At 37.9% G+C, this 12,652-nt stretch overlaps 1 protein-coding gene across 1 annotated transcript in view; it reads left to right on the forward strand.

Moving 5' to 3' along the window:
- Positions 1 to 6,724: 6,724 nt before the first annotated feature.
- Positions 6,725 to 12,652, forward strand: part of LOC108665467 — a 35,093-nt gene continuing 29,165 nt past the window's right edge. The window contains exon 1 of the mRNA XM_018152222.2: positions 6,725 to 8,064. Within this exon, the coding sequence (XP_018007711.1) occupies positions 7,504 to 8,064 (561 nt within the window). The 5' untranslated portion in view covers positions 6,725 to 7,503. The remainder of the gene's footprint in view (positions 8,065 to 12,652) is intronic.

A 12,652-nucleotide genomic window follows, 5' to 3' on the forward strand; every position in this document is an offset into this window, starting at 1 on the left:
GCCATCGCTTTCGACATCCACGACTTTCATCTATCCCGCCCGACGTTAAGCGTAGACAATCAGACATCTATATTGCAATCACATGAATCAATTTAAATAGACGTTCTGACAATTACACTAGTATGTAGCATCGACAATCAAGTCTTAAACTCAGCCAGGCCTGTTTATTTCTTTAGAGTGGAGCAGAGAAAGTTCTTATTATAGCTTAGCAGCTTATACCCACAAACATTGATGACGGCATGAGGGCATCGATCGCACTTGAGTTTGACATGGAGCTATTCATCTGCATTGCTGCAGAAAGCTCTTTCTTGGCTACGAGTGCATATACCTACTAACGTGTGCTAATTTCTCTCATACTCGATCGAGTATCGTGCATTTGCGTAGCTTAGATCCTCTTACATGCCGGTTATTTTTTACTGCAGAAATTTTTTCTTTGGTTTGCATATTTGTCTTGTTGGTACGTAGCATTTTTTTACATGTTAATATTTATTGAAGACTTGTATGCTAGGTATTCGCTTAAAATTCTTCTTTTACGCTGGGAGACCTTCTTCATTCTGCAACACACTCATTATTTTTATCTCTAAATAATTTTTACTTTACTTGTACCTAATTCACTGAAACGTAATACAAATTCAATCTTCATCCCCGATAATTTTCAAATCTAACTTCAACGATACATATTCACTCCAGGCATGCTAACCAGTCGAGTTGGCATGCCTAGAGCATGTCGAGAGTCAAATAGATTTCACAACCAATAGTTCATTAGGTCCGACTATTCCAAATGAATGTCTTGTGATCTCGCGTCGATTAAGATTATATTCCTCTGGCCAACTTATATTGTCAATAATCCAGAGTCTTACGGCGAGTTTGGATACATATTACCTGGAAATATGTCTTGAAGTGAGGATGGAGATATGAAACTTGACTATTTGAAATCTATGTAATTTTCGTGGTCACATCGTTAGAGACATGAAATATTTCTGATGATAATAAAGGTCACAAACAAAAAGTAAAATGGACGAAGTTTCTGAATGGACGTGTAGCTTATAATTTTAAATTAGTCCAATTTCAAGCCATGCATGATTACTAATGATAACTTGTAATAGGCAAGTAATGATTACTATCGACATCATCATTACGCTGCGCACTGGACTTCAGACTAGAAGTCGTGACTACAATCAGCATTCTGATGCGAAATAATAACATATGTTACTCGATAATAATTGATTACAAATCAGGACCCTGATATTACCAGCTCAAGGCACTTGAGACGCGCTCAGGCTTTGAGATAGGAACGCATCGGGCGGCCGTATCAGATACAATATTTTCGCCACTGGGCCAAGGCATAAATGAACGACGAGCCAGAAAATGTGATGAAATATTAAATCCAAGTTACTTACCATCTATTTCTTTGATATGATAAAATACCAGCCAAAATTTTATGATCATTGCACACAGTTCAAATTTTAAGATGAAATTAATTCATCAACTAAAATTAACAACGTTATTATTAAATTATTTGGCAAAAGACAAACTTTTTGCCGTTCCACGTTATATTCTGCTAAAGATTCCATTCCTGTCTCCTTCTCGAATATTAATAACTAAAAACTGCTTTAGCCTAGTAATTAGTGACGAACAGCATAAAATTCTAGATTTGATTTGAGTAACACAAATTCCGTCAGAGCAATGACAGTAAAAAAAGACGTGTGAATGGCTAATTTTGATGAAGCAATGCTTGCGAGATTATGGTGCCGGTTAGGCAATGAAATCACTGCAAGCATCTTCTACATGACGGAACTTGTGAATGGCGTCACTATCTTTGCTATGTTGCTGACGTATTTGGCTTGAGAAAGGATCAAGTTTGCTTGCAAGTTGAACAAAGTAGCATTTTTGCTTACCGTAAACTATCTTAAAAATATCTCAAATTTTACGTACGAAATGTTTGATTTGGTTTGTCACCAATTGCTAACTAAATAATTCATTCATTCCATTCCATTTCTCATTCATTCCATTCCATTTATCATTCATTCCATTCCATTTATCATTTTAATGTTCGTTCAGCTTTAATCTGTCTTGGAATATATTAATAAAATAATATTAGCGATTTAATCCTCTATTTTGTGTTGGTTTCAGTAAGAGTTATAGAAAATTTAGCAGAGTTCACTGACCCTAACCAGAGTCGACATGACGACAGAATATTTCGGGAGCGTGTGTCTTAGAGGATGACACTTGAGTCTGATAAACGTGGCCGCGCCCTGCCGTACAAGGCGATGTGACATAAGCAGGGAGTTGCATAGTGATGTACTCTGGGCGCCACTGACTTGTGCATTATTCAGCACAAAATGAATACAGCAAATGCCGCAAATTACGTCGTTATTCGGTACAAAATGAATGCACCAAATGCCGCAAATTATGACTTTATTCGGTACGATATAATTGCATCAAATGCCGCTTATTACGGTGTTATTTGGTACAAAATTGATACACCAAGTGCCGCTTATTATGGCGTTATTCGGTAAAAAATGAACCCACCAAATACCGCATATTATGGCGTTATTTGGTACAGAATGATTGCACTAAATGCCGCTTATTACGGCGTTTTTCGGTACAAAATAAATTCACTAAATGCCGCTTATTATGGCGTTATTCCGTACAAAATAATTGCACCAGATGCCGAAAATTATGGCGTTATTTGGTACAGAATGATTGCACCAAATGAGACAATTCGTGCATTATTTAGCCACAGAATGAATGCACTAGACGCCAAAGACCTATGCATCATTAAGCATGGAATGAATGCACCTAATAATTTATTCAGAAACGCGTTTTTACAGCTCCAATATTTCACGGGAAAATCGACAACAAATTTAAGTGTGGTGATATCTAATGCCCACAAAACACGGCCTGCATAAGACACTACTTGTGAAGCTTTCCTCTAACGAAACATGCTGAGCAAAAAGAAGAAGAAAATGTTGATATTCTTCTCCAGCCTACTGCATTTACGAAAACTAAACAATACCTAAAAGAAATGATTCGCTGCCATTGGATAGCTAATTTATGTTGGCACTGATTATTTATTGGTTAATTAAGGAATTACATGCACGCAACGTTGAAAACCAAGCAGGCCTAAGATAAACGAGAAGATGCATTCTTTGAAGCTGGCCTACGACCTAACGTGGGATAATTTCCTCATGAATTCGTATCCAAGACAGAATATTCCAACTATCTATATGTTGCTAAACCGACATGAGAACAGAATATTTACGTTAGTATTTTTTGTTAGTAAAATGCTAACGTAAATGATGATGATGACTAACGATGATACTAACGAACGATGATTTTTTCTTCCAGTTTAGTTTACTCGATAAGGAACGTATTTATTAGTGTTGTATATTAAGGCCAAGCGAAAGACACGATGTATGCTAAATTAAATAGAATTTCATAAAATTTCTTTGTATACTATAAGATTCATTTAGTTTACAAATGCAGCATCGCTTATGCACTATCAATCACTAAAGCGGATTTGAACTGATCGCAGCATAAAATATTACTCCAAACTTTCTGTCGCTTAAACTTTTTTAAGAGATAAAATGTTTCGAGACAACCCCAGGTCGGTGAACCTTCGATATAAAAAATTGGTCTTATCCCAACTTCGAACTTCATTTTTCACTGAACACCTTCGGAATCTGGATAACTACTCTAATATTTTTATTGCCATCAAAATTATCTAAAGTAAATTTTAGTGTGTTTGTTGGTGTATTCGAAGCTTTGACTGGCGTCACCGAAGCTAAGAGATAACAGATGCATTGTAGAACTGGAGCGCCAGGGAGTGGCACAAGACGCCATTTGGTTCTTCATTTTGTGTGGTGTCGCCTACTAGTTCTGTAGTGTTACTCCACGTCGCTGTGAATTGACTCTAATTTGGTGGGTGAAATGTAAAGTTGCTGGTGGTTCTAATTCTATCTATCCTTTATTTGTTTTGATCATTTTTTCCCATCTTTGATTACACCCAAAGTTTATGTCTAATTTTTTATCAATAAAGTTTTAAATTGGCCTCACTAATGCATTTTATTACACAATCTACTGTTTTCAGTGACAAGAAAATATTCACGACACCTACATGGCAGATTTCAATAACTCTTGGCTCGTTGTCGCGGTATTATACTTTCGTGGCTAAGCATCTTGGCTGAGCAAACGAACAAACGATTTTAAAATTGAAAGATCAGTTATCCCGATCCCATGGGTCAATAGATTGGAATTAAATCGCGATCGACGAGCAACATTAATCGCTGTACATGGAGGCTGGTCCTTTCCTTAATGATGCTGAATACTATGCGCAAGATATAAAGGTGCACAGCCCCTAAACAATTTTTTTTTATAATTTGGTTAGTTTGACTATTTGAGATTGATCGTTGTAGCATCCATACAAAGCAACAGCTTGGAACGAATAAATCCAGATGACCTGGCCTTGTAAAAACTCTTGCAGGTCTGCAGTTTAATCCAAATAAATATTTGGAGATCAGAGGACGTTCTGGAGCAATAAATTCGAGGCTGCTGGATGCTAGCAAAGTTTCACCCGCATAACGTAGGAACAAGTGTGGTAAAAATCCTGATCAACAAGTATTAGATTGATGTTCAGTTGAATAAACAGATAATTTGTATAATAAGTTCAGTGCTACGGTGGTGCTCGTTTACACGGCAAAACTTCACGGCACGTAAAGTTAAAGAAAGCTTCGTCCTCCCCAGTGTTTATGTGCAACTAACTATCTTGCCTTCATTTGCGCCGCAATTTTTCTCCTTTTCGTACTAAACGCGTGAAAGAAGTAAACTGTCGGATAAAATAGTCTGATTGCTTCATTACTATTAAACTACGTTTTCAATGTGAATCTTCATTTTGGATTGACTTGCTCCTGGAACTCAGAAGATATTTCAGAACGAGCTTATGCATTTCAAACGTTTCCTATTTTACTGCTGCTTTATCATTGTTCAATGCGTGTGTTTATCGATGAATATTGTCATATGTACTCATTCTGAGAGGGTTATGTCAATCAAAGATCCTCTAAGTCAGCAATAGTTTGAAGTGAAGCCCATCCTTGTTTGGCAGCGTTGATACCTTCTGACGTCAGAGAAGGTCTGTTTATTTGTTTATAGATTATACGTACATACACTCACATTGTAGGTCAAGTGGGCCATACATACTCATCCTTTGATTCATTGCCCTTTAATGAATGACGTAAATTACAGCGTCTTTCTCCCGCAACGTTCACATAATTCTTTGTTGAAACTCCTGCTGAATTCGAATGAAGGTTTGACTCACTGGGCCTTTTGTCATATTGAGATACTATAAGTGTGAAGATAGCAGCGTAAATTTGTGCTTTTGGAACATAGATTCACTATCGTAAGTTCTAGCAAGGCGTTGCTGGGCACATTCAGTGCGAACGAATTAAGGTGTTCATATAATAAAAATCAGTTCTTAACAAGGTGGCTGCACCAAATATTGTAACGGTGTAAAATTAAGATGCGTCATAATTAAGAATGAAATTTTAAAATAAAGTTATCATTCCAGAAGCGTCGAGGAGAGCTGTCAGGGCAGGAATTGAATTGACTGATAGTTGCTTGTAACATGGAAGCTCCAAGTGCTGTTGGAGCCAGTCCTATAGAGAGATTAACCTGGATAGCGTCACACCTCAGGCTTTTGTGCATAACCACGGTGACTTCATAATGGTGCCGATCTTGTTTCAGTTGGTGGTCAGTGAGTAGATCGTGGGTGCAGCAGATTTTCTTGGAGGATTGAACTGCATTGTCTCACTCCTTGGACGTTCTTGCATGAGCGATATGACTTCATAATCGTGCCGACCTTGCTTCAGTTGGTGGTCAGTGAGTAAATCGTCTTACAGCCGCATTTTCTTGGAAAAAATTTGAACTTAATTAATTGTCTCACTCCTTGGACGTTTGTGCATGGCTACTATGACTTTATAATCGTACCGATCTTAATTCAGTTAGTATTCAGTGTATAGATCCTGGGTACAGCTGCATTTAATTGGAGGATTGAACTGCATTGTCTCGCTCCTTGGACGTTCGTGTACGGCTATTATGACTTTATAACCGTGCCGATCTTGATTCGGTTGGTGGTCAGCGAGAAGATCGTGGGTAGAGCTGCATTTTCTTGGAAGATTGAACTGCATTGTCTCACTCCTTAGACGTTCTTGCATGATCAATGTGACTTCATAAGCGCGTCGATTTTTCTTTAGTTAGTATTCAGTGTATAGATCGTGGGTACAGCTGCATTTTCTGACTCCTCGGATCGGATGTTGTGACTAAGCGGCTGTCTGGCGTCAGCTGTCTGGAGGATATGCTGAGGGCTCAACTGCATTGCCGAGCTGGCATGCAGGTCGCCGACTTTCTCTTTGTGGCCTCCCGTCTAGCTGGCGTCAGAAATCTTAAGTGTAGCTCAAGTTTTCCTTCCTCCTCCAGCGATACTTAGGAGAACGTCCAGCTTTAGAGATCCTGGCGAGGTAAATTCTAAGTGAAAGTCGTGAGGCTGAACACCGTCCTTTACCAAACACCCTTTAGGTAGCGACAAAGTCTGGCAATTAATTTATTGATCGGACCATTCGAATTCACTCGGCCGTTAGAGAAGTCGAGAGAAGGGATTCAGTTCTCTAAAAAATTCGTATATTTGCACGTGATTATACAGTGTTTTCTATCATATTCGTTAATAGTTCATTAGTTTACTTCGTTATACAATACGAAAAATACAACTATTCAATCAGTAAATATTAAATTCTTAGGCGATGTGGCAGGCATTAAGCATTTTACCTCTCAATCCGAATAAAGGTTACTAAATTTTAAGATGTTTTAATACTTGAGTGACGAACTGAGAAATTCTGACATCAGAAATTGAACTTAAAATCCAGATATTCTTATCACAATTTTAATGCAAGCATCAGAACCAACATTTGCCCCCGAGATTTGCATTGGCAACTCAAGACACGAGGACGCATTATATGTGCAGGCGAAGACTGGTTTGGCGTCAAGGGAGTCACTGGCGATTGACCTTCACTGCCATCACCACAATGAAGCGGTCACTCCTGCCAGATCCTACCGCCTGCCCCCTTGCCTCACTCCTGCCTGATCCTACACCGCCTGCCCGCCTCACTCCGGCCGAGACAGTCTGTTGCCGAGGTGCAGTCGAGATCTGAACGCCGCAGCGGTTGGATGTGTAGTGAGAGCCACTGGATGCCACTGCTTTTTCCTAGGAGAATACGGCGAACTTTTCTAACGCGTGTGACAGTTTGAATTACATTAGTGCTTGTGATACAGGACAGACCATTGACGGACGTGTGAAATTGCTTTTTATTTGCTTATAGTCCATGTGATTAGAACTTATTAATAATAATTAATACATTGGATGATATAATATTGCTGCAAGCAAACGTGAATATACCGACTTATAAACTCAGTTTTTTTCCTTCACCGTGCTTACATAAATAGTGAGTCTTCATGAGGATGATGAAGACTCGCCAAATTACAACTCTGTTAGTAATCTTGCTGTTGCCAAACGTACGCTCGTCTGACGCTGATAGGCCTATGTCAGAGAATAATGATAGCTTGAATGGCAGCAACAGGAACGAAGGGCGGCGATACACATCCGGCCGCTACGTATATCCCAGTCCAAATCAATCTGTGAACCCAGCGAACGCTCCGGAAGACTTATTGGAGCTGAGGGTGCAGAGAAACCGAGCCACGGAGCGCCGCGATCAGGTACCCAAATTTTACGCCCACCCCAAATATCGACGTCCAAAGGGCACGCGTATGCCTAACCAGGACGAGTTGAGTCGTCACTTGAACTCTGGAGTTGACAACCTCCGAAGTGGATACCTCAACAGATCAACAGATCAAGAGAGTGAGGCTGGATCCTCGTTTGCAGAAGACCCGGGACCTGGACGCATGGCGGTAACCAAGCTAGATGAGATGCTGCAGCGACTCGAGAACAATAACGACGAGCTCCTTCAGCGCCTTCGGCAGGAACGCGACCACTTCGCAGTATCGCGGAACAGGATCGTAAGTATTCATGGACATTTTTTGTGGCTTGGTATGAATATGAGTAGAATATCTTCGCCCAATAATCTCAATTATACCGTGTTTTTTCATGAAAAATTGCCGCATTTAGAAGTTTGTAATTAATTTTATAAATTTAAAGTAGTTATTCTTCAAGTGAAATTTTCTAATTTGTCATTAGTTATAAATGGAGAAATTTGGTAATGCGTGCTTCGACAGTGAAAACACATGATTTTTTTTAATTGTTCGGTACATTTCGAGTGTAGGGAATGATGGAAATGAGAATAATAATGAATTAAAATGTTAGTACGCGACACAAAATTCATACAGATGTTTGTTTATCCTAAGCAAAAGAATGATTAAATAGGTGAGGGTTGAAAAAATATTTTTCCCATCTTAATCTGCGGTTATGTCTTTTGGCGAGGTTTGCATTTGTGAACCACAAAGCTGCCACGTGGACAATCCATCAATGTCGCCAGTAGGTCTGCGTTTGACACCTTGACGGTAGCACACATGGTTTACATAACAACCTCGACATAACTTATCGTCTTTCGTTACCAACGAGAGAAAATATTATTCACGCATTATCTTGTGCTTTGATTACTGCTTGCTTACTTTTTATTCTAATTTCTCATACTATTCAAAATAATATTTGACGAATTGTAAATATGCACATTAAGTTCTTTGGACGCGGAATCATGGCAAGAAATGGCAAGAAATAAATTAAATTGAACTATTCACAAGGAAACCAATTATTTTGGCACAACTAACATATATTTAAGAAGGCTCGACATGTTTAAATGGGTCCAATTGAAATATTAATCATTGCGTAAGTGAATGTTTTCAATTCAACACTATCGAATGCTTTCGTCGTGACTGAGAGAAATTTTCATAAATATTAAGTTACAATCTTACGGAACTTTTTACTTATAACCTAATTAAAGCGAATTTTCTGAATAAATCACGGCAGCAAGCACCAAGATTATTATGCCTGAATGAAAGTATTCGTGCCATTATTTTCTCTTACCTCTTTTCTCTTGTAGGTTGTTCTCGCTCTCCTATAAATGTAAGATCCCTTGGAACTTTAAAACTCGCGTAACGATTTTTCACCTGATTATTTTAATTTACATTGTGTGCTTTTTACGATTATATGATAAATTATTTAGAAAGTATTAATTGTGCTGTATATAATCTATTGGTTATGCATCGCGGAAATTCTGCACAATCCCAGGATATTTTTTTACCACAGTGTAAAGAAAGGCGCAAAACCAGCGCATCTGCCGTGTCGTATTACTGTCCCCTTCATTTTTTAATCAAAAGGTTTTACTATAATTGTCGCTTTATTCTCTCAATGAATCATAAAAGAGGTTGGGTGCGGTGCTTTTGACGTAGTAAATGAAATACAACCTCATGCCCAAGCAGACAAATCATCAAAAGCTTTCGTGTCCGGACCTCAATTGCTTCGAAGATTATTTTAAATGTTTAACGAAGCCTGGCAGAGGTAGGTCTTTCAATAACCCAAGATCATTCATCTCTCTTAATTTGTTGATGTTTGAATACTGTGTGAATTATGTATGCCTTTACGCTGGCCATGCACGGCTAAGGTAGGCCGTAATTATAAGCCTACCACGGCTCATTAAGGGCATGGGAGTAATATACTCGCAATGGGCCGATGTCAGTTCATTAGCAGCCATTGGAGCTGCGGCTTACGTTCAGTAGGTGGTCGCTTGCTGAGCGCCAAAGCCTTGTAACCGGAGCGGAAAAAATTCCTATCTTGAAATATTTGTTCGTACATGCATTGTGTTTTTATCAGACTGTAGAAGTAAGTTACAAGTTATGAAAGATAAAAAAGTAATGCTTGATTTCGTGGTAAAAATGCCTGAATTTGTTATATTGACGACGTTCGTTTTTCTTAAAAAGAGCATATTGCTGCATCGTTTAGCAGTCAATTTAAATATGACCGCAGCACAAAGGTTTATTCAACCGTTTTCAATAGGGATATAGTGAATTTGTGTCGATGTTTCTTCGTTTTTAAGCATTTAATCTCGACAATTTAATTGCTTAACAGCTTCAGCTAATACATAATATAATTGAGTATCGAAAGAGCATTAAATTCAACATTTATCATGAATTCTCTTGGAGTACAGAAGGTTCATGTCCTTCTTATGGCATTACTGTTTGCACACATTATCAAAATATTTCATCTCTTATTCATATTGCGATTTGTTATGTTCAAACTTTCCACAGCCAATTTTAATTTTCCAATTAATCATTAATTTGCATGATTGCATGAGCAAATGTAGCCACCAATACTCATGAAGAGGAAGGAATTATTGACGAATTATTGAATAGATCTGACAATTTATTGAGTTCATTCGAATGTTCTTCCTCATCCCCGAGCTCTAACTCTTATTCAACTATAAAAATTCAAAGAAAATATATTAACAAATTGAAGTATCGTTCTTCTACCGTTTAAGAACGTTAGACGTCTCAATAAATTTTGAACAAAAACTATTCGATATTACCCATGCCAAAATGGTTGATCATAATTTGCTAGAATTCGGGTGCATGTGGTACATGAATTCGTGTTCCCGGTGGTGTACGCGTCTCGTGTTCGATATTCAACGCTTGTATCTAGTTAAGTAATCCAGATTTGCCCAGTATTTACAAGGAACTTTCCCCTATGTCTTGACATTTCGAATTTAGATGTTTTGCGCTATCAGATAATTGCTCAATTAGCTTACGAATCACCTGCATTGTATACCCCGTTCAAAGCGAGGCTGTCGCTATCAATCGTAGTGCATTACTGTGTGCAGAAGCGTTAGAGTCCAGTAAAGTTGCTCCAATTTGGTTCATAAAGTCGCAGTTAAATATGAATTTTTATGGACTTTTTTGGCAAGAAGGTCTGTAAGGTTAAATCGCAAATGTGAGGAAATTATTTTGCACTGTTTAAGCTCGGTAAGTTCCTTCTAGCAGCCAAGTGACGAGTCAGGCTTTAAGCAGGTTTTAATTTCAAAATTTCTCTGGAATGTCTCAAGTCGTGAACGGAAGATGCGATGGTGTAGTTGCAATTCCTTGAACGCTCCGTTTTCCTGTTGCATTGACTCGTGAGCAACTTCATTAGCTGATATATTTGTTTGATTGTATATATATATTTGTTTGATTTGTCCCTCATTGTTTAGTCCGAATCAGGTATAAAAATTACCTCCCTTGACGTAGCTTTAAATACTTTATAGGAACCTGAAAATGATTCATACGCGAGGCTTACGGACAAAATTAATTTACCTTTGATGGCCAATGCTCGAAAAATTTATATTTTATGCAATTCTATATATGAGTTGTTATTTTACATGCTTTGCATGTTGCTAATGTTGTCAAACGATCATTAAAACAGAACGTCCATCTTCTTTGCTAATAAATTACATTAGAATATATATTTAAATGGTAGCAAGATTTACTGTGTTCATCTCTGTTTTCAAGTGTGCGAGTTTGCATAACATCGAAAATTTTCCTTTTTAGAGAACAGTGTTTCTTTTTAATTGCGGAATTTTTTGCCAAGTTACTGAAGCACTCACTGATGTGACTTTTTCAGTTCAACCGAATGTAAAAGATTTTTATGGATACGCTTCCATGTTGTACATGACAGTTTGTCGCAAATCTGCAACGCAAATTCATTTTAAGGTTTCATGCGTTTTGTGCCCGATGGCAGTTCCCATTGGTTCGTCAATTTCTCCAGCATCTCTTGCGTGTTTTGTACGCTCGGAAAATACTGCCAAATTTTTATAAAAAAAACAATCAAAGACAAAAAAATCCACTATGGGTATATAAAAGTTGATTATAATTTATTTGAAAAATATTAGAAGTAATAGGCTTTGGGATTTTGATTGCCATTATTCGAATTATTATTGAATTTTTCGATTTCGTTGTTGATCAGCAATCATGTTCTCGGTTCATGGACTGGGAATTGTTCGAATTCACAACTAGCTGCAACTGTGAATTATTGAATATTTTTTGATCGGCATTTGTTGCCCTCTAACCATTCATGTACAATTATTTCGACTCTATCCCAAAATTTTATGATTATTTACTAATAAATTAAATTCATACCATACTCATTTTGATCGAATTACAAGGTCTTACATATTTATTATTTTTTTTTAAATAAACTGGTCAATGAAAACCGATCAGATGCTGAACCACGTCAAGCCAAATGTTCATCAAGCTCGTTTGAAAAGAGCAAAGAGAAGACGAACATTTTCCAACTGAAAATCACGATTGCCGTATCGCTGGCCTGTAAATGGCCTTCTATGAGCCAGCCATTATCCGCCTGTCAATAGGTTAAAAGCGCATGTGAGTGACAAGCGTTGGCCGTATCTCTAGAATGTGCTGAAGCGGTGATGGTGCTGGTATCTCGACACCTAATGGACGCGACTGCGAACCCTGTAAATATGTCCGCGATGTCTCATATCTTCCCTACTTTGATTATCTGGCATCTGTGGAATATTTAAAACTGCGCTGAGAAAGTACATCTTCATGGTAAATTTTGAGCATGTTTTTGTTGAAATCTCTTAATGGTGAAATTTACTCCGAT

The sequence above is a fragment of the Hyalella azteca genome, unplaced genomic scaffold, assembly GCF_000764305.2.
Source record: "Hyalella azteca isolate HAZT.00-mixed unplaced genomic scaffold, Hazt_2.0.2 contig4447, whole genome shotgun sequence".
Taxonomy (NCBI): Eukaryota; Metazoa; Arthropoda; class Malacostraca; order Amphipoda; family Hyalellidae; genus Hyalella; species Hyalella azteca.